Genomic DNA, 25,570 nt, shown 5'->3' on the forward strand with positions numbered 1-25,570 from the left:
TTTTGCCACCCAGCTGAGTGTGTGATTCAAAATTTTTCTTCCCACTTGAACCAAAAGGTTAGGTTGGGCTTCCTCCTTAGTTAGGTTGTGAGCTCCTCGAGGACAGATCGTTTTGCAGTTCTTTTACTGTATTTCCATATTCCAAGCATCTAGCATAGTGTTTGTCACACTGTAGGTGCTTAATAAATATTAATAAATCAAATGACTTTATTTTTCTGTGCCTATTTCCAAGAAGAAAACTAATTTACTTTATCCCTTGAATTTCTCTTCCTTTTTAGTCTGCTCCAAATACTATCCATCCACATCTGTCCCTTCTTTATTCTCTCTGTTCCTCATAAGAGTGGCCCTTTTGTAATACCCACCTGGAACTCCCTTTTGTAGCTCATTCTCAAGTCCTTACATCTATAGATCTCGCTTCATCCTACCTTTTATTTATCTGCTGTCCTTCACTCTTAGAAAAGTCAGTTCACAAAAGCAGTTTCAAGGAATGAAACAGTGTGGTTTGGTGAAATTAATTCTGTGTCCTGAGTCACAAGGTCCAGTCTTACTATGATCACTTACTGTCCCTCTGGTTTTATGCTACCCCTCTCCCCCACCCCCATCCCCACACATGCCGTCCACCCCAGGTTCCGGCTGCCCTTGGGGACTTATACATCCCCTCTCCTGAGGTGGACTTCAGTCCTGGGAAGAACAACCCTTTTCTTGGAGCAGACAGTCTCCTAATCTGTAAATATCCCCGGGAAAAATACCAAATCAAACAAAACATTATAAGGCTCCCGTTTCTTACCACAGGCATATACTTCTCCACATGGGAACATTCTTTAGTCCTACCATTTCATCCCCCACCCCACAAAAAAAGTAAGATGTCTGTTTCCCGTCCTTGCCTATCCACGCCATTGATTTTGTTGTACTCTGCCATAATCCCTCCCCCTGCCTCCAATCATGTGGAGAGATGTCAGAAATTACCATGCTTTTCCAATTCACATAGGGACTGGGCAAGTGGGTGTCTCCAACTCTGATTCCTTCTGGCTTTTGCCTTCTTTGTTCTCATCCTCACAACTTCCCCCTGCGGTATTCCCTTCCCCAAAACACACACCACCTTCAGCCTTTCCAGATTCCCCCATCTGCTAGTGCTTTTCCCTCTAAAGTTACCTAGTTTCTACTTGGTCTGTATCTTACATATACCTATACATGTACTTGTTGTCTCTCTTATCAGAATGTAAGCCTTTTGAGGGCAAGGATTTTCCCCTCTCCCTTTTTTCTTGTATCTCTACTTCTTTGTACAGTGATCCTAATATAGGCTTGCTGACAGTTTACTTATAGACCATTCAGCTTTTCCACCTTCCCTTCTACTTACTATTGAAGGTCCCTTACACCTTTAACCCTCTGAGTCTTTTTTCTCTCTTGATGATTCTTTTTTGTTCTCTCTTTTATCCATCAGTTTAATTTTTTTTAACAATGACTGTTAAACATGAGAGAATTAATTTTATTATACTTACCTTTTTAATATTTCTCTAATTTGGATTTTTTGAAGATGGATATTTTGGCCATTTTTGTTTTGCTTTGTTTTATTTTATTTTATTTTTTCCCGTCTGGCAAGACCTGCTCTTGAAGAAGCCAGGATGACTTAGTGAGCACTGCTTCCTTTTCAAGATATTTCAAATATTTCTCTTTCGTTGAAGGACCATCTTTCTCATCAATGATTATGTTCATCTTTTCAGGATCTGTCAATTTGGTTTTCAGCTTAAGTCAATGCTTTTTAGCAGCCCTATTCCATTCTTTTCTCTGACTTCCTGCGGCATAATGCTAGGTTACTGGGATTGGTGCTCTGTTGTTAACGAACTGCCTTTTATACTAGACCTCTTCTTTTTATCCTCCATTCATCTCCTTGAAATCAAGGAATGTGACTCTTCCCCACTCCCCCCAAGAAAATGCTGCAACCCTGGCCTTCCTCTCTAGTACTGGATTCTCCTTCTCTTATGTTTCCCTAATGTAGTAGGCAAAGAGGAAGAACAGGCCTATTCCTCCAACCCTACTCCCACTTATGGACCCTCACCTTATGCCCATCAGTCAACAGTTTCTCCTCCTTTGAGGTTCATTTCATACTGATTGATCACCCTGTCTAGATCCAGGTAGCAATTATTTACCAGCTACCAGGTCATTGTTCCCCCTTTTTCAATTAATCAATCATTGAATCAATTAGTAACACCTAGTTCATAGCCTTCTTCACCAGCACAAATCTACCCTGGGGGATTTCAATACACATGCTGACATCCCCTTGCTGACCTGCCAGTTCATCGACCCTCTTAATTTCCGTGACCTACACTTTACTGCACTTCAGCCATACAAAAGCATGGTTGTACCCATAAATTAATTCATTGTCACCCACAAGCATTCTTTCTTCACAATCCTAAACACTGAGTGTCCTCTATCTGACAAGAACTTTTGGTCCTTCCATATTTCCCTGTGCTTGACCCCTTCTAAATCTACTCTTTATAATCACCTCAACCTTTGGTCCCTTGACCCTTCCTTGACCTCATAGTTCATCACCCCCTGATCTGGTCTCACTTTTCTCCCTTCAAAATCTGGCTGCCATAGTTAAACAGATCCACATTACTCCTTCTCTATGCCTGAATCCTTTGCTTCTTTCTTCAGACTCCACTCATCTCTTTCACTTTCATTCCATCCACTCTAATCTCATAACATCCCCACCATTCACCTTCTCCACTCCTACTCATGAGTTGTTAAACACTCCTAGAGGAAATCACACAACTGTGCTGACCATAAACACTAAAGATTCCTGCTATTTCATCTCAACGAGGTCCTCATTGCAGAAAGCCAATCTGTTTACTCTTTCCTGAGTGAATTATATAGCACTTCTCACAGGAAGTCCATCTAACCCAACATAATTACTTAACTTGAGGTCTAAGAGCTTTTAAAAAGAATATATTTTAGTGACTGTATTTCTTTTTTTTAATGTTTAATTATTAAAATTTTAATTTATGGAATAAAATAAGCATTTCCATAACATAGTATAATAAAAAAGATGATTGCACATGAAACTGCAAATCTATTATGTATAACTTGCTAGTGACTGTATTTCACTATGATGAGTTTCTTTTGTAATCCTATGCATCTTGTTTTGTGCATTTAAAAACATGATTCTGAGAAGGGATCAATTCATGGGCTTTCCCAGACTCATTTGCCAAGGAGGGGTCAGTGACCCAGGAAAGAAGAAGACCTGGCCTAAGTGAATTACTATCTCGCCTGCATTTCTCCATCTCATCCACAAGATGAGCATGAGAGACTTCATTGAAATGCTTTTCTAAAGTCTAGATAAACTCTGTCTACCACATACAATCTGATCTACCATTTTATTAACCTTGTCAAACAGGGGAATAATGTAAGTCTGGAAAGACCTGCTTTTGAAGAAGCCAGGATGACACAGTGAGCACGGCTTACTTTTCAAGATGCTCATCTCCCCTCTCCTTAATAATTCACTGTGGAATTTTTCTGGGAATCAAAGTCAAGTTCACGGGGCTTTCATTTGCAGTCTTAATTCTTTTCTCTTTTGAAAATCAGAATAACATCTGCCTTTCTCCAGTTCTTTCAAGCTTCTCTTGTTCCTTTCTGTCTTTCAAATATCCCTGACAGTGGCTTGCAATCCCATCTGCCAGTTCTTTTAGGATTCAAGGGCAGAGCAACTACGTACTCACTTACTATCTTCCTATTTCTTTGGGCATCAATCCCCCATTAGCCACTTGTTAGGTCTTTCCAGAGCAAAAGACAGTTGGCGTAAGTTAGTCTAAACCTCATTTTCTAGATGGAGAAACTGAGGCCCAGAGCAGGGGAAGGACTTGCTCAAGGTCATATAGTAATGAAGCAGAAGAGCAGACAAGCTAGCTCATAACTGCTAACTCCAAACCTACAGTTTGGTGGTTTCCCCCCAAATATTTTTCTGGAATACAAGAGAAGAGGTAAGAGCAACCAGAGAGGACTTAGAATATCTTTTATTATTAATATATTATGCTACAAAAATATTTTGACAAAATAATATTAATAACATTTTTTTCTCTTCATTACATTCTTTAGGAAATTCTTCACAAAACTTCAAAGGAGGAGTGTGGGGGTGAAAACCCACCCATTTGCTTTGGAAACCATTTCAAACTCATCAGGCAGGAGGTGCTATTGCCCAGGGATGCCCATAGACTGGGAGGGTCAGCAGAGGTTAGGGCACCCCATTGAAAGAGGACAAAGGACAGGTACATTTCTGGGGAACCAGTGTGGAGCCTCTTGAAAACTCCTGAGGCAGCCTCTTCCCAGATCCCTGGAGGCCCAGAAGGCCAGAGAGCCACACATGGCCTCTCCTTAGAATGGGTGACCACCCAGCCTGCCAACAGCAGGGGTAGTGCCCACCCTCAATTGAACTCAGCCAGTGCTTTCCAAGAAGGAATGCTGGTGAGCTGATGGATGGACTGATTTGGTGTTTGGGCCCAGGGAAGTACATTTTGAAGTCTTTGCTAATTTAGAATCTGCTATCTCTCATCCCTACCCCACACCCCAATAATCTTCTGCCAACTCAAAAAAAAAAGCAGAGCACACCCCTGGCTTTGGTTTAAAATACTGACTATTCCTTTCTGCCATGTCAGTTTTGATTTAGTGCTTTGGGAAGGGTGGGAGGAGTAGGTTATTACCCTGCTTTGACAGGTGAAGAAACTGAGGCCCCGAGTGATGAAGTCGGATCCTCGGATTTAGCATATGAGAGGACTTTAGAGGCTGACTTCTTCCTTTACAAAGGTAGGCATTAAGATCCAGAGAAGGGTCAGGTTTTGCCCAGTCAAGTCATGGCAAACTGGAGAGCTAGGAATAGAACCCAGGTCTCACTACTCAATGTTCAGAGCATCTTCGTTTACCCCACATCAACACTATTAACCCAAGGCTACCCAAAAAGCTACTTCTGACAACAGCTGGAGCCTCATTTTCCCCATTTGTAAAATGAGGAAATTGAGATGAAGCATCTCTAAGGCCTCTTAGAACGTTTATTGTTCCATAGTCTAAATCCCTCCTAGCTCTGACTTTCTCTATTCATCTGATCTCTTCTAGCTCTGATGTTCCACAGTCTATGTTCTGACATTGCTGCCAACTCTAAATCCCATAACTCTGTGACAACCAGAAATTCCAAAGATGCAGGACTAGAGGAGGTGCCTCCGACTGACATCTGTCCTGAAAAAGACCAGGTCCTGGCTCCATCCATTCATCATATGCAAGGTCCAGGGATAGACTGTCAATTTGATTAGTTCTGGCATAACAGAGGAGACGAGAAGGGGATAGGGTGGGGCGGGGACCTGAGTCACAAGTCACATCCACACATGGAGCCATCACACATGTTTACATCACATTTCTTGTGGACATGTGTTTGTGATTCCAAGAACTCACCATATATCCTCAAGCTCTTGTCTCAAAGCCAGCTCCTTCTAGCTCTCAGCCACAGATTGGCTGGGAGCTGAAAGCACTTCATCAAAGATGTTCCCAAGGTGCTGATGGAAGCGGGGAGAGAACAGCTCTGAATGGTCCATCCCGTCCCAAAGGGTTTCCCCCAGGGACCGGGGCTATGGACAGACCCCTGCTCACTGATGTGCCAGATATGTCATCAGGAAAAGTTGGCCCTGACCACTGGGAGTCAGCAAGGGTGCAGGGTCCCCAGCTGGAACAGGACATAGGGGAGAGGGGACGTAGGGGACTCGACAGCCATGCTGAGGGGCTGTATGGAAAAGCAGGCAGCCCAGATAGTAAAAGGATTGGAGACCGGGCTGTACAAACATCAATTCAAGGAACTGGGGATATTAAGGCAGAAGAAAACAAGCTATCAGCTGTCAGCTTCAAATACTAAAGGGTCTTGTGTGAAAGACGGATTAGCCTTGTTCAGCTTGGCCCCAGAGGGCAAAACAAGGAGCAGTCAGGGGAAGCTACAGGAAGACACATTTAGATTGGCTCTAAGGAAAATCTTCTCCACCATTACAGCCATTCAACTGTGGAATGGGCCACCTTGGCAAGTAGTGAGTTCCCCGTCACTTCCAGTCTTCAGAAAAAGCTTCATGACCACTTGGCAGGGACGTTGCTAAAAGGATTGTCATTTTTTTTTTTTTTAGTGAGGCAATCGGGGTTAAGTGACTTGCCCAAGGTCACACAGCTAGTATGTGTCAAGTGTTTGGTCTGAGGCCGATTTTGAACTCAGGTCCTCCTGACTTCAGGGCCGGTGCTCTATCCAGTGCGCCACCTAGCTGCCCCTAGGAGGATTGTCATTTAGACATAGACTGGACTAAGCCCCTGAGATCCCTTCCAACTCAAAGACTGTATGTAGACTTTAAAGTGTAAGCCCCTTGAGGGTAGGGACATGTGTGTGTGTCTGTCTGTGAGCACAGGGCAGGAAACACAGTACACACTTAACAATACTTGTTGACTGACTGACAGAAGGCCTCAGAGGGCCAGCATCTTGGAGTAGTCTCATTTGAATGAATGAATAAATAAATAAAGCATTGATTAAGCACTTACTGTGTACAAAGCACTGTGCTAAGACTAGAAATAGAAATAGAAAAGCCAGATGGTCCCTGCTGTCAAAAAGCTCGCCTTCAAATTCACTTTCCCCAGCTGGACGACAGGGTGCTTGAGAGCTGACCTTGTCTTCCATATCTGTTTCCAAAACTAATGGAGAGGAAAGCAGAAAAAGTGAGTCAGGACTTGGCCCCACCCAGGCTTGGGTACAAAGGATTCCTGGAGCCAACCTCTGTTGAGGGTTGGTTTTCGCCAGCACTTTCTTTCCTACAGAACCGAAGCCACACTCACCAGGCCAGCCTCCCCAGAGGCGGCAGCGGGTACGTCAGAGGGAAGTCTGGCCCGTGTGTTTCTAATTCCTTTACACTTATCTCACCAAAATCCTGTTTTGCAAGCTCTGTTTGATGTCCAACAAGCCGTTGCAGCCCTCTTCCTAAGCTCGCTAAGCCCCTTTCTCTCAGAAGTCGGAAGTGTCCTCTTTGCCAAGAAGAAGCTGGCCAGGTTGCAGATTCCACGTTCCATTCCTGGTGCGGGGATGGCAAGGGGCCAGTGGACTCTGGAGAGTGTGGCTGGTTGGTTCTCCCGTGCGTGGCCTTGGCCCTGCAGACTGGAATGAAGCCTGGTGAAGGTGGGCCTGGGGCGGGACCCAGCTCACACAGAGCAGCATCTGGTCCTGAGCTCAGACACAGTTGGGAGATGAGTCCACAGGGAGCCACAGAGGCTTGTCAGCACCATCCCCGGAGCAGCCAGGCCCCAGCTCGGTCACTTCTCGGCCAGATACTCTGCCTGGGGATAGCTTCGTTGGACCCAGAGCTGGAAAGAACTCCAGACCCTCTCCAGGCCAGCCCTCTCATAGAGAGAAAAAAAGAGCCCCAGAGCTACAGCAAGCCATCGGCTCAAGGTCCTACAACTTTTAAGCATCAGTGCCAGAATTTATTTATTTGTTGGTTTGTTTGTTTGTTTATTTTTGGTAAGGCAATTGGGATTAAGTGACTTGCCCAAGGTCACACAGCCAGTACGTGTCGAGTGTTTGGTCTGCCGGATTTGAACTCAGGTCCTCCTGACTTCAGGGCCAGTGCTCTATCCACTGCGCCACCTAGCTGCCCCCGGTGCCATAATTTAGACCCAAGCTCTGGGAGCATGGCGATGTGGAAAGACCGGGGGATTTGGAGTTAGAAAACCTCACTCAAAGCTCAGCTCTGCCATATTATATTTGTGTGACCTTGGACAAATCACTTGCTCTCTCTAGACCTTGATCCCTTCCTCTGTAAAGTGGGGGGTGGAGGATGGGGAGAGAAGTTGAGTGGGGGGAGTAGGGAGTGAACCAAGCAATCTCCAAGGTAGCCTAGAGTTCTAAATATATGATCCTCTGACTCTAAATTCAGTTGTTTCCAGCATTCCTCTTTGCCTCATTACAAAGGATTACTCAGGTTAGGGAAACAGAGATTTTTACAGTCTAATCATCAGTAGTCCCAAAGAGACATGGGCGGCTTTGAGAGGTAGTGAGCTTCCCTTTCCTTCAGTGAGAGGTTGGCTGATTATCCATCAAGGTAACTGTTGCAGGGATTGTTGTTCATGGGGTTACACCGATGGGGTCCCTTCCAGTCTGAGATCCTGAGCTTCTCTGATTCCTGTCTATTGGCATCTTGCCTTACCCCAAAGGCAGCATCCTTGTGTTGCTCCAGAGATCTCTTCCTGAAGCTTGGTCACTGAGACTGAGGTCCAGGATGGTACATGGGGAAGCAGCTTTGACAAGGTCCAGAAACAGGCTTTCACTTCTATTCAAATGAAGCCATTCCTTTTCTTAAGCTTGAGCCCTAAGCAAGGGCCTCCTCCTCCAGGAAGCCTACTCCAAGTGCCCTAGATTTCCCTGAGCTGAGCTTAGCTTGTATAGAAACTCACAGCACTTACTATCTGCTGCAGAACTTAATGTCTTCAAAGGTCACCTGGAGGATTCGCCATGATTTCTTTTGTAGGATGGCTTCTGGCATGTGGATTTTCTCCGTCACCAGACTGGGAGCTCCCAGAAGGCAGGAGCTCAGTTCTCCTATTCGGCACCCAGGCACAGATATAGGCACTGTGAGGACTCAGGAAAGAGCTCCGGTGATTGGCCAACTGATTGACTCAGGGGGCAAGTGTGTCCTTGATGGGCCAGTCATGATAGGAAAGCTGAGTTTGCCACAGAACTCTCATTATAGATCAGGACCCAACACTAGCTTTTCATTGACCCTGATTCTGGCCCTAGACCAAGTCCGACTTCAATTGTAGAGCAAACTTTGACCGAGGTCCCAGGCTAAGCCCTGATCCTGGCCTTAGAATTAGGTCTGCCACAGGCCTGACTGGGGCCTCTGCCCTTACAGAATTCACATCCTAACCCCTGCTTTGTGCCCATCTGGCCTCTCCATCATTTGAGCTCAGGAAGGGATTGGAGAAAGTGAAGGGTATCCTCCGTCTCTCTTCTAAGCCCAGGACCCCTCCATGCCCCTGCCCCCTGCCCTCTGCTTCCATCCATGGATGAGCAGCGTTGCATAGAGACCTGAATCCTCATCTGGACAGAGTAGAAACATTTCAGGTCTGGGAATTCAAAGCCCTGGGTTCCAGCCCTGGCTTGCCTTCCTTACCCTCTCAAGCCTCAGCTGCTTGCCATCTCTAAAGTTTCCTCTGGCTCTAAATTTCAGAGACCTCTATGGTAAGACCACCTTGTCCAGTTGGCCCCAAACCTCAAGAGTTTTTCACCCACTGTGAGACCTGAATAAGTCCCTGCCCCTCCACGGACCTCAGTTTCCCTCTCTGTGAAATAAAGGAATTAGATGTGAAGATTTCTAAATCCTCTGAAAGTCTTTCTTTATGTGATTTTAGGTGAGTTAATTCAAGTTGCTTGGCCTAAGTTTTCCCATCTGTCAAATGGGGACAATATTACTCATTTTCTCTCTTTTCCAGGGCTTCCTTCTGAGATATATTTCTCCTCTTTCTCCTGACCTACGCTCTAGTCTACCTTCTCTTACGTAACCCTGGACAAGACCCTTCCTCTCTCTGAACCTCAATCCCCATCACTAAAAAACAATGGGGCGGTGCTTGATGATCTCAAAGCTTTCTTCTAACTCTGGGGCATCCTTCTTCCTTCATGGCCTCACGGCCACATGAAGGAACACCACTCATCCCATACTTTGGTCAAGTCGCTTGCCTGGGGGTCCCAGGTGAATTCAAAGGTAAATTCAGTGACTGCTCCGGGCTTTCACAGTAGCAGCGTATGCATGAGCAAAAGTCCTCCCAGTGATGGGACAAGGCACCCTCGCCCACCTCACTGAGCCCGAGACCCCCCACCGGGGCAGCTATTTCCCAGGGTTGGGGTTGAGGGGCTTCCCTTCCTAACATTCATCCTCCCAGACCTTGGGTTGAAACCACATGTCATGCCAGAGTCGATCAGCCCAATTCCCACAGAGCGCGGGCAATCACTTCAATCTCATAGTCCCTGGGGGAGGCAAAATACAAAAAGTGACTGCCCTTGCCCAGTCTAAAGCTTGCTCTGGACCCTTAGGGAGGAAGATGTTAAAGTCACAGATAGGAAATATTCATTTAGCTAGGTGGTCGGCAATACAGTTTAATAAGTGTATTATTAACATATACATCATAAAAATAAGTTTATCATAGAATAAATATGCTTTTTTTTAAACACGGACAAATATATTACAAAACAAGCCCCATAGTACTAGGGGAAATTAAGATCCTTCTACAAAAAAGAAGATGTAAGTCAGTATCACGAGAAAGCTTTTAGTGTTTCCCAGAAATGTGTCGAGCCCTCCCCAGGAGGCCAGAATCCTCCTGGGATACTGGGAGATAGCCCCAGGAGCTCTCCAGGGGGCAGAGGAGGATAGCCACACCCTCAGAATCAATTCATAAATTACCACAGTCTCTACTCCAGCTATTGCACCTGGGATCGATGGAAATCAGGACGGCCCCACCATACGCAGGAGGATGGTGCCAGTCGTGATGAGAAGGAAGGAAGTCAGGAGAGAGGCGACTGAGGCTGAGCTTCTGGAGGGCCCTGGGGGTTCCGGTGGGGCTGGTGGTGGCCGATGTTCCAGCTGTTTGGCAAACCTAGTGGAAGGCTTGGCAGTGTCATAGCCGTTAGTAGCCTTGGATGGGGAAGGTGCTGTGGTTGTACTAGAAGGAAAAAGAAATACATGCCATCAGCTCTGTCAGGGGCTGCCTGGCCTGGCCAGGGTGCTCATCTCTGTAGAAGAAGCTCCCTCCCATCCCTCCCTGTCCAAGACCTTGGAAGGTTCCATAACCACTAGCAGTCAATGCTGGTGGCACAGGGTTGGGGGTAGGGGATGGGGAAGGTACTCTGTGCTGCAGATGGCAAGAGAGGCATAGGAAAGAATGCATTTATTCATTCTACCATCACCAATACTGATAGTAGTAACAGAAGTCACGTATGCATACACACAGACACTATATATATATAGTACTTGAAAGCTTGCCAAACCCTTTCCACATGTCATCTGATTTGACCCTTACAATAACTTTGAAAGGGAAGTGTTATTCTATTACTCATGCTACTACTGCAGACCAAAACAGAGAAGTTATGTGATGTGCAAGGACTAGGGGATCAGTAGGGAGGAAGCTTGTGACTCCAAGTCTGGGGATCCTTGCACAATGACCTTGTTGTGTGGTTAGTTGGATGAATGATTCACGATTGTGATAGGATGGTATAACATCCACATATTGAGTGAGAAAAACAGGCTCAGAGGCATGACATGGCTTCCACATAGTTATACAGCTAATCTCTCATGATCTTGGGTCTATCAGGCTTTTCACTGTATTTTGCTTCTAATACAACCAACCATGCAACTAATGAAACAACTATTCAAATGATTTCCCAACCACCCATCCAGTGAACCATATAACCAAATAGTCCTCATCAAATCAACCATAAAACCACACAAGCAAATATACATCCAACAACCCATCCACCCGTCCATGAATCCATTCGTTCATCTGTCCATTCATCCAACTAACCAACCAAACACCTGACCACTAAGAAACTAGCCAAAAAACTACCCACCTAAACAACCAACCAAAAAAAAACAAAAACATCCAATCAATCAACTGGTCAACTAACTGGGGATATAACCAAGAATCCTATCTAACCAACCAACTATCAACCAACCATCCTACCAAATAAGAGATCAACTATCTCATGAACCAACCAGCCAATATGTCATCCATCCAGTCAACCAGTCAACTAACCATTTATCCAACCAATACTCCATCCAACCAACTAACTATATACAACTACCCTAACAACCTATCCATCCAACTAACCAATCAACCAACTCATGATATTGTGCAAAGAGTTCTGAATGTGGAGTCAGAAGGCTTGAATTCAAATCTTCATTCTGCCACTTGTTAGTGATATGACCTTGGGAAAGTTATGTAACCTCTATGTTTGCATTTACATCTAATTTATTAACCAGGAATAATACTATTTTCTTTTGTTCCCTAGTCACAGGATTGTTAAGGGGGTCATATGAGTCAATATATGTAAAATACATTGAAATCATAAGAGACTGCACATATATGAATAATTACAATTCAGATGTTGCCAAATATGAAGATATACAAAGCAGAGAAGGTCCCTGCTCTCTGGAGGTTGAGAATAATCAGAAATCCTATGAGCCAACAGCACTTCAGGCAGTTATAAAATTACCCCTTGGGCAGTAAAGGGGATACAAGATGGCCATCCTCCTCTAATACCCAAAGCACTGTCACATCAACAGAAAATACAGTTTAGTGGAAAGAAGTCATAGAATTCAGAACTAGAAGGGACTTAGGGTTTACCTAATCTATCCCTCTCAATAAATGCTTATTGAGAGAAATACCTGGCACGTGGTTGATGCTAGATAAATGCTTGTTGGTTGATTGAGTTACATATGAAGAAACTAAAGCTCAAAAAAGGAGATGCTTAACACCACACAGAAAGTACAAATGAGAATTTGGATTCAAAGCCAGGTGGTCACATGACAGTTATTTATTATGCACTTAACATATGTCAGGCACTGTTCTAAGCACTGGAGATATACAGAAAGTCATATTCTAATGGGTGAGGTATGGGATTTTTTTTGGGGGGGGGGAACAGAACATATAAATAACTAGGTACAAACAAACTATGTAAAGAGTACAGCTCCATATCTCTGCACAGAGTGCCTGGAGTGCCTTCCCTCCTAATCTCCAGCTTCTAGTTTCACTAGGAGTTCAAATCCCACCTTCTGCAGGAGGCTTTTCCTGGTCTCCTCCATTCCCCAAGCCACCTCCCCCAAATCCTTTAACAGTTGAGTGGAGGATGGATTAAAGTGAGGGAATGGGTGAGGCAGGAAGACCAATTAGAAGGCTATCGTAATAGCCCAGGCAAGAGGTGATGAGAACCCACAATATGGCAGCTGTCTTATGAGTTGAGAAAAGAAGATACATATGAGAGATGGTGTCAAGTTAGAAGCAAGATTTGGTAACCACAGGGCCATTGAGGGTAACTAAAAGTGAGGAAATTAAGATAGTGAGGTGAGTAGGGGACTGAGAGGAAGATGGTGGTGACCTTGATGGTGATAGGAAAATTGGAAGAAAGGATGGTTTCAGGGAAAAGATAATGTGTCCTCTTTTAGACACCATGAGTTTGAAATGGTTAAAGGACATTGAATCGGAGATATCCAAAAGGTGATGAGGTCTGTAGCTTAGGAGAAAGACTAGGGTTGGATCTATGGATCTAGGGTGGTCACTGTCCTATAACCCTAGTTTCCTTCAAAGCATGAGCCATTCAATGCTGATAGCTCTAGGATTGTTTTCATTTGAGGCAGCATGGAAAAGTGAAAAATACATTGTCTTTGGAGTCATGAGACCTGGGTTTGAATCCTATTTATGTCACTTGTATGATCTTAGGCAAATCCCCCCTGGGCCTCAGTTCTCTCCTCTGTAAAATGAGAGGGTTGAGATAGATGATCTCTTTTTGTTTACATGTATTTATTATTTTATTTTATTTTTCCCACTTAATAGTATATTATTTTTCTAATTACATGTAAAGACAGTTTTCAACATTCACTTTTATGAGATTTTGAGTTCCGAATTTTTCTCCCTCCCTCCTCTTCTCCCCCCTCAAGACAGCAAACAACCTGATAGAGGTTATACACATACAATCATATTAAATGCATTTCCTCATTAGTCATGTTGTGAAAGAAGAATCAGAAGATAAGAGAAAAACCATGAGAAAAAAAAAACAAAAAAAGTGAAAATAGTATGCTTCAATCTGCATTCACACACCATGGCTCTTTCTCTGGATATGGATAGCATTTTCCATCATGAATCTTTTGGGGTTATCTTAGATACTTGCATACTGAGAAAAGCTAAGTTTATCAACGTTAGTCATCACACAATGCTGCTGCTACTGTGTACAACGTTCTCCTAGTTCTGCTCACTTCACTCAGCATCAGTCCATACAAGTCTCTCCAGGTTTTTCTCAAGTCTGCCTGCTCATCATTTCTTATAGCACAATAGTATTCCATTACATTCATATATCACAACTTGTTCAGTCATTTTCCCAATTGATGGGCATCTCCTTAATTTCCAATTCTTTGCCACCACAAAAAGAGCTACTATAGGCAGACTTCAGAAAAACCTGCAAAGACTTGTATGGACTGATGCTGAGTGAAGTGAGTAGAACCAGGAGAACATTATACACAGTAACAGCCACAATGTGTGATGAATAACTTTGATAGACTTAGCTTTTCTCAGTATGCAAGGATCTAAGATAACCCCAAAAGGTTCATGATGGAAAACGCTGTCCACATCCAGAAGAACTATGGAGTCTGAATGCAGATCTAAGTACATTATTTGATATCTCTTTTTTTTTTCTTTTTTGTTTGTTTTTTCTCATGGTTTCTCACATTGGTTCTAATTCTTCTTTACAACATGACTAATGTGAAAATAGGTTCAATATGAATGTATATGTAGAGCCTATATCAGATTGCACACTGTCTTGGGGTGGGGGGAAAACAGAGATGGGGAGAAAATTTGGAACTCAAAATCTTATGGAAGTGAATGTTGAAAACTAAAAATAAATAAATATTTTTTTTAAAAAAAAGAGCTGCTATAAATATGTTTGTACATGTGGGTCCTTTTCCCTTTTTAATGATCTCCTTGGGATACAGACCTAGCAATAATATTGTTGAATCAAAAGGTATGCACATTTTTGTAGCCCTTTTGGCATAGTTCCAAATTGTTCTACAGAATGGTTGGATCAGTTTACAACTCCACCAACAATGCATTAGTGTTCCAATTTTCCCAAATCTTCTCCAATATTTATCATTTTCCTTTTCTGTCATATTAGCCAATCTGAGAGGTGTGAGGTGATAACGTCAATTATTTTAATTTTCATTTCTCTAATCAATAGTGATTTAGAGCATTTTTATATAACTATAGATAGTCTATAGCTTTAATTTCTTCATCTGAAAAGTGTCTGTTCACATCTTTTGACCATTTATCAATTGGGGAATGACTTGTATTCTTATAAAATTGATTCAGCTCTCAATATATTTTAGAAATGAGGTCTTTATCAGAAACACTGGCTATGAAAATTGTTTCCCAGCTTTTTGCTTTCCTTCTAATCTTGGTTGCATTGGCTTTGTGCAAAAAAAAAAAAAAAACAAAAAACAAACTTTTAAATTTAATTTAAAACTTTTTAATTTAATTTTCCCAGTTTTTCCAGCAGTTTTTATTAAATAGTAAGTTCTTATCCCAGAAGCTGGAGTCTTTGGGTTTATCAAAGAATAATTACTATAGTCATTTACTACTGTCTTGTGTACTTAACCTTTTTCACTGATCCACCACTCTATTTCTTAGCCATACCAAATAGTTTTGGTGATTGCTGCTCTATAATATAGTTTCAGATCTGGTACAGCTAGGCCACCTTCCTTTGAATTTTTTCATTAATTCCCTTGATATCCTTGACCTTTTGTTCTTCCAGATGAATTTTGTTATTATTTTTCTAGCTCTATAAAATAATTTTTGGTAGTTTGATTGGTATGGAACTGAATAAGCAAATTAGATAGAATCATCATTTTTATTATATTAGCTTGACCTACCTATGAGCAAATGATGTTTTTTCCAGTTGTTTAGATCTGACGTTATTTTCTTGAAAAGTGTTTTGTAATTGTGTTAATTTAGTTCCTGGATTTGTCTTGGCAGGTAGAGTCCCAAATATTTTATATTGTTTATAGTTATTTTAAATGGAATTTCTCTATCTCTTGCTACCGGGCTTGTTGGTAATATAACAAATGTTGATGATTTATGTGGGTTTATTTTATATCCTGCAACTTTGCTAAAATTGTTAATTATTTCAAGCAGTTTTTTAGTTGATTCCCTAGGATTCTCTAAGTATACCATTATATTATCTGCAAAGAGTGATAGTTTAGTTTCTTCATTGCCTGTTCTAATTCCTTCAATTTCTTTTTCTTCTCTTATTGCTAAAGCTAACATTTCTAGCACAATATTGAATAATTACTGATGATAATGGGCATCCTTGTTTTACCCCTGATCTTTTGGGAAAGCTTCTAGTTTATCTCAATTACATATAATGCTTGCTTATGGTTTTAGATAGATACTACTTATCAATTTAAGGAAAACTCCATTTATTCTAGTGTTTTTAATAGGAATAGGTGCTGTATTTTATCAAAAGCTTTTTCTGCATCTATTGAGATAATCATATAATCTCTGTTAGTTTTGTTATAGATACGGTCAATTATGCTGATAGTTTTCCTAATATTGAACCAGCCCTGCATTCTGGGTATAAATTCCATCTGGTCATAGTATATTATCCTCATGATAAATTGCTGTAATCTCTTTGCTAATATTTTATTTAACATTTTTGCATCAATATTCATTAGGGAAATTGATCTGCAATTTTCTTTCTCTGTTTTGGCTCTTCCTGGTTTAGGTATCAGCACCATGTTTGTGTCATAAAAAGAATTTGGTATGACTCCTTCACCTATTTTTAAAAATAGTTTATATAATATTAGAATTAATCATTCTTTAAAAGTTTAATAGAATTATTTGTAAATCCATCTGGCCCTGGAGATTTTTTCTTAGGAAGTTCATTGATGGCTTGTTCAATTTCTTCTTCTAAAATGGCGTTATTTAAGTATTTTATTTCCTCTTCTGTTAATCCGGGGGCAATTTATAGTTTTAAAAATATTCATCCATTTCACTTAGATTGTCAGATATATTGGCATACAGTTGGGCAAAATAGCTCTTAATTATTGCTTTAATTTCCTCTTCATTGGTGGTGAATTCACCCTTTTCATTTTTGACACTAGTAATTTGGTTTTCTTCTTTCTTTTTTTTTAAATCAAATTAACCAAAGGTTTATCTATTTTATTAATTGTTTTCATAAAACCAGATCTTAGTTTTATTAGTTCAATAGTTTTCTTACTTTCAATTTTATTAATCTCACCTTTAATTTTCAGAATTTCTAATTTGAAATTCAATTGGGGATTTTTAATTTGTTCCTTTTCTAGCTTTTTTAGCTGCATGCCCAATTTATTTATCTGTTCTTTCTCCATTTTATTCATGTAAGCATTTAGAGATACAAAATTTCCCCTGAGTACTGCTTTGGCTGCATTCCATAAATTTTGGTATGTTGTCTCATCGTTGTCATTTCCTTTGGTGAAATTATTGATTGTTTCTATGCTTTGTTGTTTGATCCACTCATTCTTTAGGATTAGATTATTTAGTTTCCAATTGATTTCTAATCTATCTTTCTATAGCCCTTTATTACACATAATTTTTGTTGCATCATGATCTGAAAAGGATCCATTTAATATTTCTGCCTTTTTGCATTTTCTTCTATTTTATTCATTATTTTGATTTTATTTGACTGATTCTTGATATCTCATGTAGTCATTAGCTTCCACTTTCCCAATTTTAATTTTTAAGGAATTATTTTCTTCAGTTAGCTTCTGTACCTCCTTTTCCATTTGACCAATTCTGTTTTAAGGAACTGGTTTTAAGGAATTGGTTATTTCAGTCTATTTTTGTCCTTCCTATTCCAAGTTGTTGAGTCTTTCTTGCGTAACTCTCATTTCTTTTCCCAATTTTTCTTCTGCTTCTCTTATTTGACTTTTAAAATCCTTTTTAAGCTCTTCCAAGGCTTTTTGGGCTTGAGACCAATTTATATTCCCCCTTGAGGTTTAGCATGTAGAGATTTTGACATTGTTGTCCTCTTCTGAGTTCGTGTTGATCTTCCCTGTCATCAAAGTATCTTTCTATGGTCAGGGTTCTTTTCTGGTTTTGGGGTTTTTTTTGTTCATTTTTAAAGCCTATTCCATGGCTTTTAAAGTCAAGCTCTGCTCCTGGGGTACAAGGAGTATTCTCTCAAGCTTCTTGTGCTGGGGACCAGGGGTCCAGTCACTGACTTTCTGCGCTGGGGCTTCAGGTGCTGGTGGCTCGCCCACTGCACTAGGGTAGCCTAGCCTAGTCGTGCCTGTTATGCCCTGGGTTCTAGGGCTGGCAGTTTGCCTGCTGCGTTGGGGCTGGAGGCCTCAGAGCTGGCCTGCTGTGCCACTGGCCTGTTGATCCAGAACTATGGGGCCTCAGTTGCTGATCTATGTTGTAGCTAAGAGCCTCCCACTGGCTTGCTCAGACCCTGCCTACACTGGGCTGCATTCCCCTTTTACCCAAGTGAGACAGACCTTTCCTGAAGTCCTTCTAAATTATCTTAAGGTGAAAAATTGTTTCACTCCATCTTTTTGTAGATTCTGTCGCTCCAGAATCAATTTACAGGCTTGATTTAACATTGTTTCTGACGAAACTGGGGAGAGCTCAAGCAACTTCCTGGCTCTTCTCTGCCATCTTGGTTCTGCCTCATAGATGATCTCTAGATGAGTTCTAACTCCAAATACATAATCTTCAGATTTTAATAATAATAGCTAGCATCTGCACATCACCATAAACCTGGCAAAGTATTTTACTTGAGCTAAGCCCCAGGAAGCCTTTCCTGACCCATACCTATCTCCCCCCACCACGAAATTCTCTTTTATTTATACTTTGCATCTACATATGTGCTTGCACATTGTCTTGTCTATAGAATATAAACTCCTTGAGGGCAGGAAGTATTTCAGTTCTGTCACTATGTGTCCAGCACCAAGCACAGTGCCTGGCACATTGTTGAAGATCAGCAAAGCAAAAAACTGATACAGTGATACTGTTCTTTTCTCACAACAGCCTTGTAAGTAGTGTGATTGCTATAATACACGTTTGAGACAAACTGAGGCTCAGAGAAAGAAGTATTTTGGATTCCCTGCCCCCAGCTCTGATATGCCCTGTTCTAAGGCCCCTCCCAACTCTGATATTCTCTGTTTTAGGCCCCTCCCAGCACTGACATCCCCTGTTCTAAGGCCCCTCCCAGCTCTGACATCCCCTGTTCTAAGGACTCTCCCAACTCTGACATCCCCTGTTCTAAGGCCCCTCCCAGCTCTGACACTCCCTGTTCTAAGGCCCCTCCCAGCTCTGACACTCCCTGTTCTAAGGTCCCTCCCACCTCTGACATCCCCTGTTCTCAGGCTCCTCCCAGCTCTGACCTTCCCTGTTCTCAGGCTCCTCCCAGCTCTGACCTTCCCTGTTCTAAGGCCTCTCCCAGCTCTGACACTCCCTGTTCTAAGGCCTCTCCCATGTTTTAAGCTCCTCCCAGCTCTGACATTCCCTATTCTCAGGCCCCTCCCAGCTCTGACATTCCCTGTTCTGTGTTCTCAGGGGTCTCTCAGCTCAGTCTCAGGACTCCTTGTTTCTCTGACTCATCTTGCCCTTGGAGTTGTGCTGATCCACAGCCTCCAGGACTCATTCTGGCCCTAGGACCTGGAGGTTTAAGGAAGCTTGGTAGGGGTGCCTGGATCTCTCCTGCTCCAATGAGGCTCCAGACCCCAGGGACAGTGGCCAAATGATAGCGCCTCAGTTCCCCCAGGCCTTTTGAAGTGTCTCCTCCAAGGGTTCTCCCCCTCTCCCATCTAATGAGTTAAAGATGTGCTGCTCCCCTCTAATCTAGCCCCATCCCTGCCTTCTGCCTGATTGGAATCAGCTTGGCAAGAAAAGAAGCAGCGTGTCATCCTCTCCAGGAGGATGTGTTTGGGGTGTGTGTGTGTGTGTGTATGTGTGCGTGTACGTGCGCACGAGCCTATGCATTTGTGTGTGTGCATAAGCATGTGTGTGTGCATGTGGAGAACGGGGGAGGGAGCATCAGGTTAGAGGGAGGGAGAGATTTCTCGACAGGGAGTGGAGACGGCCATCACTGGAGAGACGTGAACAGCCCTCGCTGGGTGGTGGGAGGCAGGCTGTGGGTGGTCTGAGCCTAGTCTGAAGTCATCCCCCAAATGGAAATATGTCCTTGGCATGAGATTTCTTGGGAAGATCAGGCATTGAATCTGGACTTGGAGCTTTGAAATCAGAATCAGTCATGCAGAATCTCTGAGTAGAAGGGGCCTCAGAGGGTATGTAGCCCAACCTATACCTGAGCAGGTACCCTTCCTACAACATTCCAGTCAAGGAGTTATCCAGCCTCTGTTCTAAAGCCCCTAGTGATAGAGAGCTCACTACCTGCATGATCCATTCACCGTTGAAAGCTCTAGGATTGTCTTCATTTGAGGCAACCTGGTAAGGTGAAAAATACAGTGCTTTTGGACTCAGAGGGTCTGGGTTTGAATCCTATTTATGTCACATATTTGTGTGATCTTAGGCAATCACTTCATTCTCCTGGGCCTTAGTTTCCCCCTCCGGACATCAAGGACCAGCTGGGTGGCACAGTGGATATAGTGCCAGGCCTGCAGCGGGAAGACTTATCTCCCTCATCTGTAAAATGAGGTGTAGAAGGAAATGGCAAACCACTCCAGTATCTCCATCAAGAACATCCTAAATGGGGTCACAAAGAGTCAGACATGACTGAAAAAGACTGAACAACAATCATTGGGAAGTTTTTTCTGATATCAAGCATAAATTTACCTCTATTCAAGTTCTACCCATTGTCCCTGTTTCTGTCCTCTGGGGCCAAATGGACTGAGTATGGATTTCTATAGGACAGTCCATCAAACACTTGAACACAGTTATCATGCTCACCTCTTCTCCTCCTCCATCCTCCAACCCCACTAAAATCTTCTCTTTACCTAAACATGTCTAGGTCCATCAACTGATCTTCATGTGTCATAGACTCAAAGCCCTCTTCTTCTGGACACTCTCCAGCTGATCAATATTCTTCCATGGTGTCTAGAACCGAATACAATTTTCCAGAAGAGGTCTGATGAGGGCAAAGTGTGGTGGGCCTCTCACCTCCCTCCTGGAAGCTCAGTCTACTCTTAATGCAGTCCAAACTCACATTAGCATTTCTGGCCACCAATATGGGTTCACCCTGCTGACCCACAAAGAGTTTGCAGTCTCACCAAAACCCCTAGATCTCTTTCAGAACAACTATTATCTAACCACTTCTCCCCTGCCTTAGTCATATGACATGGATTTGATTTGATTTTTACCCGTGTGCAAGACTTAACATGTCTCCCATTGAATTTCATCTTATTAAATCAGCCCAACCCTCTAGATAGTGAAGGCTAGTTGGATCCTAACTATATTTCCTGCTGTTTTCATAATCCCTCCCAGACTTGGGTCAATCTGCAAAGTTAATGAACATGCTACCTATGCCTTTATCCAAGTCACTGATAAAGTAGTTAAACAACCCAAGGTACAGATCCCTGTGGAACTCTACTGGAGACATTCTGCCATGTGGACATGGTACCATTAACAACGACACTTTGAATCTGGCATCTGATCAGTTCTGAATCCATCAGATTGTGTTATCGTCTCAGCCATAACTCCGCATGAGAATAGAATAAAACATTAAAGGAAAGGCTTGGCTGAAATCTAGGTAAATTCTATCCCTGGCATTTCTCTTATCCACTGGTTTCATGTTAGTCTAACATAACTAGTTCTTGATTAAGCCCAGTTAGCTTTTTGGAGCTGGTTTTTTTTTTTTTTTGAATGTTAACCAATCATCTTCTTTAATGATCTCCTCTAGAATTTTCCCAAGAATCCAAGTCAAGCTCACTGGCCTAGAGTTCGCAGACTCTGATCTCTTTCTTTCCTTTTTTTTTTTAAATCAGGACGACATTTGACCTTCTCCAATCTTGTGGTACTGCTCCCACTTTCCATGACCTCCCAAATGTCATTGACTGACTCAACAATTGCATCTGCCCATTTTTTCTGGACCCAAGGATGATACAGCTCCTCTGGACCCGATGAATTGAATTCCCTAAGGGAAGTGAAGTGTTCCCTTCCTATCTCCCTACTTATCTTGAGTATCTGTTCCCTGTTAGTCATTTTTATTGTCATTTCCAAGGCAAAAGGCCTTTTCCTTTGGAGAGAAAATAGAAAATATAAGAACTGACCATCTCTGCCTTATCTCTGTTGTCATCATCCAATAAACTCTATGCAAATGTTCTATTCCTTCTTTGATCCTCCTTTATATTCTCAACATAACTAAAAAAAAGCCTTTTTGTGGTCTAAATTGCCTTTCCATCCTCAGCTCACGCTAAGCTTGAGCATTGTTGACACTATTTTTAGAGGATCATGGGCCTTCTATATTCATCCTCCATTATCTGCCCTTCCCGTCTTCTTCTATTCAGTTCTTTTTAAAATCTAAGCTGTTTGGTGAGCTCCCTGTGCAAACACATTGGTCCCTTCAGGCAAGTCTTGTTCTTCCTCCTCAATGGAATTGGTTTTTTTTTGTGTTTTCACAAAATCTAGGATGACATATACATTTCCCTCGAATTTCCTGACATTCTCACCCCAGAAACAAATTCTTCCTTGTCAATGAGAATCAGATCCAGAATAAAGTTTGAGTTTGTCTTGCTGGTTCCTGCGTCTTCTGAAGGAACCCTTGCCCTAAATCATCAAGACAAGTCAAGAAATTACTCAGGTTTGCAGGGAGGGAGGGGAGGGAGAGATAGAGATAGAGAGAGAGAGAGAAAGAGAAAGAGAGAGAGAGAGAGAGAGAGAGAGAGAGAGAGAGAGAAAGAAGAAGAAGAAGAAGAAGAAGAAGAAGAAGAAGAAGAAGAAGAAAGGAGAGAGAATTTCCAATAGACAGATGTCTATATCAGCCCTCAATGACAGATTTGTGATCTATTTCCCAGATACCTCATCTATTTCTTCTTTTTGTCCAGGAAGTCTGTAGTATATTCCAATGTCACAATCATCAGTTTTTCCATCCTTTGACCTTTACCAACATACTGCCATGCTCGGTTCCCCTCTGATTCCTAGACTTATTCACCTGAGTACACCTTCTTAACATACATTGTTATCACCCCACCCCCACCCCAACCCTGTCTTGTTTCTTTTGAATAAGGTATACATAAGCAGAGCCGTTGTCCAGCCATGAGTCTCATCCCACCCAAGTCTCAATGATCCCTCTGAGGTCAAATTTGCCTCCTTGTGTGAGGGTTTCAAGTTCTTCTTGTGTGTTGCATAAACTTAGGGCATTGGTGTATGGGCACTTGAGATCCTTAGCTTTATGAATGGCCCCTTTCTTGGATTTTATCTCCTACAAATTTATGGTCATCCCAGTTACTCTCCTTCCTTCCTTGTGGCTACTTTTTACAGTATCTAACTTGAGAAGACATAGGCAGTCTTCTCCCTCCCCCATCCTTTTTAGTTTGAAGCCTTCTTGATCAAATTTGCAAGATGCCTGATAAAAAACATTCTGATCAGACTTTTTTAGGAGTACTCCATCTCTGGCCAGGAATCTGTCAATCTTACATTGCAAGATATGATCCAGAAATCCAAATCCTGTTGTCAGACACCACCTCCTTGGCCAGCTGTTCACGTCCATCTACTGTGTATGTAAGTTGCATGCACCTAATTATTTAGATGTTGTTATCCTCATTAGAATGTGAGATCCCTGAAGGCGGGTACTGTTTTGGCCTTTCTTTCTAGCCTCAGCACCCAGCACAGTGCCAGGTGTGTAGTAGACACTTAATAAATGCTTGTTGTTAGCTGACAAAACAGATGCCTCAGTACCCTTGAGTAGAAAAGCACCAACTAGTACCATTTTTCAATTTTTTCTTCCTCTATGGGTCACTGGATGACCTCTCACTTGAGGATTTCTGTAGTTCCACATTTGGAACATATGAAAAAAATCACTGGAATCTGGCAGAAAAACCAATATCACACCCCCTGCTGCAAAAGCTTGCACAATATCCCCTGTTCTTTACAATCACTGAAAATTTCAGCCTTGTTTCTTGAAACAGTGGATTTTTACACCTCAACTCTGTCCATAGTTCTTCAGGCACTCTGTCTGCTAGATCTAATCACTTAAATCTATGCATCACCTCTACTTCCTATTCGTAAGGGATGGTACTTAGGTCATACATCCGATGGTTTTCCCTACTTTCTTTAAGTTGAATTTTACAATAAGAAGTTCATGATCTAAGCCACAATCAACTCCAGGTCTTGCTTTAACAGACTGTATAGAGTTTCTTCACCTTTGGTGGCAAAATATGTAATCAGTCTGATTATGTCATGGACCATCTGGTGTTGTCCATGTGTAGAGTTGCCCTTTGGGCTCTTGAAAAAGAGTGTTTTCTATGACCAAGTGAGTTATCTTGACAAAACTCTACTAGTCTATAATGAAAGCTGAGCACCACAGAATTGATGCTTTCCAATTATGGCACTGGAGAAGACTTTTGAGAGTGCCTTGGACAGAAAAGAAATCAAATCAGGCAATACTTAAAGAAATTAATTCAGAATATTATTGGAAGGCAAATACTAAAGCTGAAATGTAAATACTTTGACCATTTAAGGAGAAGACAGGACTCACTGGAAAAGATCCTGATGTTGGGAAAGATTGAAGACAAAAGGAGAAGGGAATGGCAGAGGGTGAGAGGACAGAGGAGGAGATGGACAGACAGTATCATGGAAGCAATGAATATGAGCTTGGACAGACTTTGAGAGATAGTGGAAGACAGAAGGGCCTGTGGTCCATGGAGTCATGAAGAGTCTGACATGACTGAATGAACAACCAGAAAACCACGCCTTAATGCTCTGTACCTGGTTAAAACTTTTTACAGTCAATTTGTTCCAACCCCAATCCACTCTATCAATGCTACAATTCTCCATTTACGCCATTTGCCTTTTCTTCCTTACCTCTCCTTGTCTTGCTAACTACCATCTTCTTCTTGAGTCTACCTACTCAGGTTCTGCTCCGTAATTATCCAGATGCCTTTTGAATCCATTTATATCCTCCTTAATTGACCTTGAATTTATTTCTTTTATAACCCAGAAGTAGGATTAGGACCGGCCTTGAGTTCATTCTTCCTCCAGTTTTCCTCAATTTTTCCCCCACCTTCATTCAACCTCAACTACTTCCCTAGGCCGAGCTCTTTGATGGCCCCTACAATATTTCCTCCTAATTATTGAACTAAAGTCTTTCTCTCATAGATAGATAGAGAAATAGATAAATGGAGCATCTCTCTCCCTCTGCTCCCACCAAAGCTGGAAGCAGAATTTTTAGGTCCCTCTGAGCTCTGCCTTTCTCTATTCCAAGGTCAATTCCAGCTCTGACATTGTCTGTCATAAGCCCCCTCTTAGCTCTGACATTCTTTGTTGTAAGGGCCCTCCCAACTCTGACATTCCCTGTTCTAAGGCCCCTCCCAGCTCTGACATCCTCTATTCTAAGACCCCTCCCAACTCTGACATTCTCTGTTCTAAGGCCCCTCCCAGCTCTGACATCCTCTGTTCTAAGGTCCCTCCCAGCTTGGACATTCCCTGTTCTAAGGCCCCTCCCAACTCTGACATTCCCTGTTGTAAGGTCTTCCCAGCCCTAACATTCCCTGTTCTGAGGCCCCTCCCAACTCTGACATTCCCTGTTGTAAGGTCTTCCTAGCCCTGACATTCCCTGTTCTAAGGCCCCTCCCAGCCCTGACATCCCCTGTTCTAAGGC

The 25,570-nt window shown here is 42.4% G+C and overlaps 1 protein-coding gene across 1 annotated transcript in view; it reads right to left on the bottom strand.

The window, feature by feature from the left end:
- Positions 1-7,606: 7,606 nt before the first annotated feature.
- TRABD2B (TraB domain containing 2B) overlaps positions 7,607-25,570 on the bottom strand; it is a 236,005-nt gene continuing 218,041 nt past the window's right edge. The window contains exon 7 of the mRNA XM_027838091.1: positions 7,607-10,716. Within this exon, the coding sequence (XP_027693892.1) occupies positions 10,500-10,716 (217 nt within the window). The 3' untranslated portion in view covers positions 7,607-10,499. The remainder of the gene's footprint in view (positions 10,717-25,570) is intronic.

Source organism: Vombatus ursinus, unplaced genomic scaffold, assembly GCF_900497805.2.
Source record: "Vombatus ursinus unplaced genomic scaffold, bare-nosed wombat genome assembly UNPS02014825.1, whole genome shotgun sequence".
NCBI classification, from domain to species: Eukaryota; Metazoa; Chordata; class Mammalia; order Diprotodontia; family Vombatidae; genus Vombatus; species Vombatus ursinus.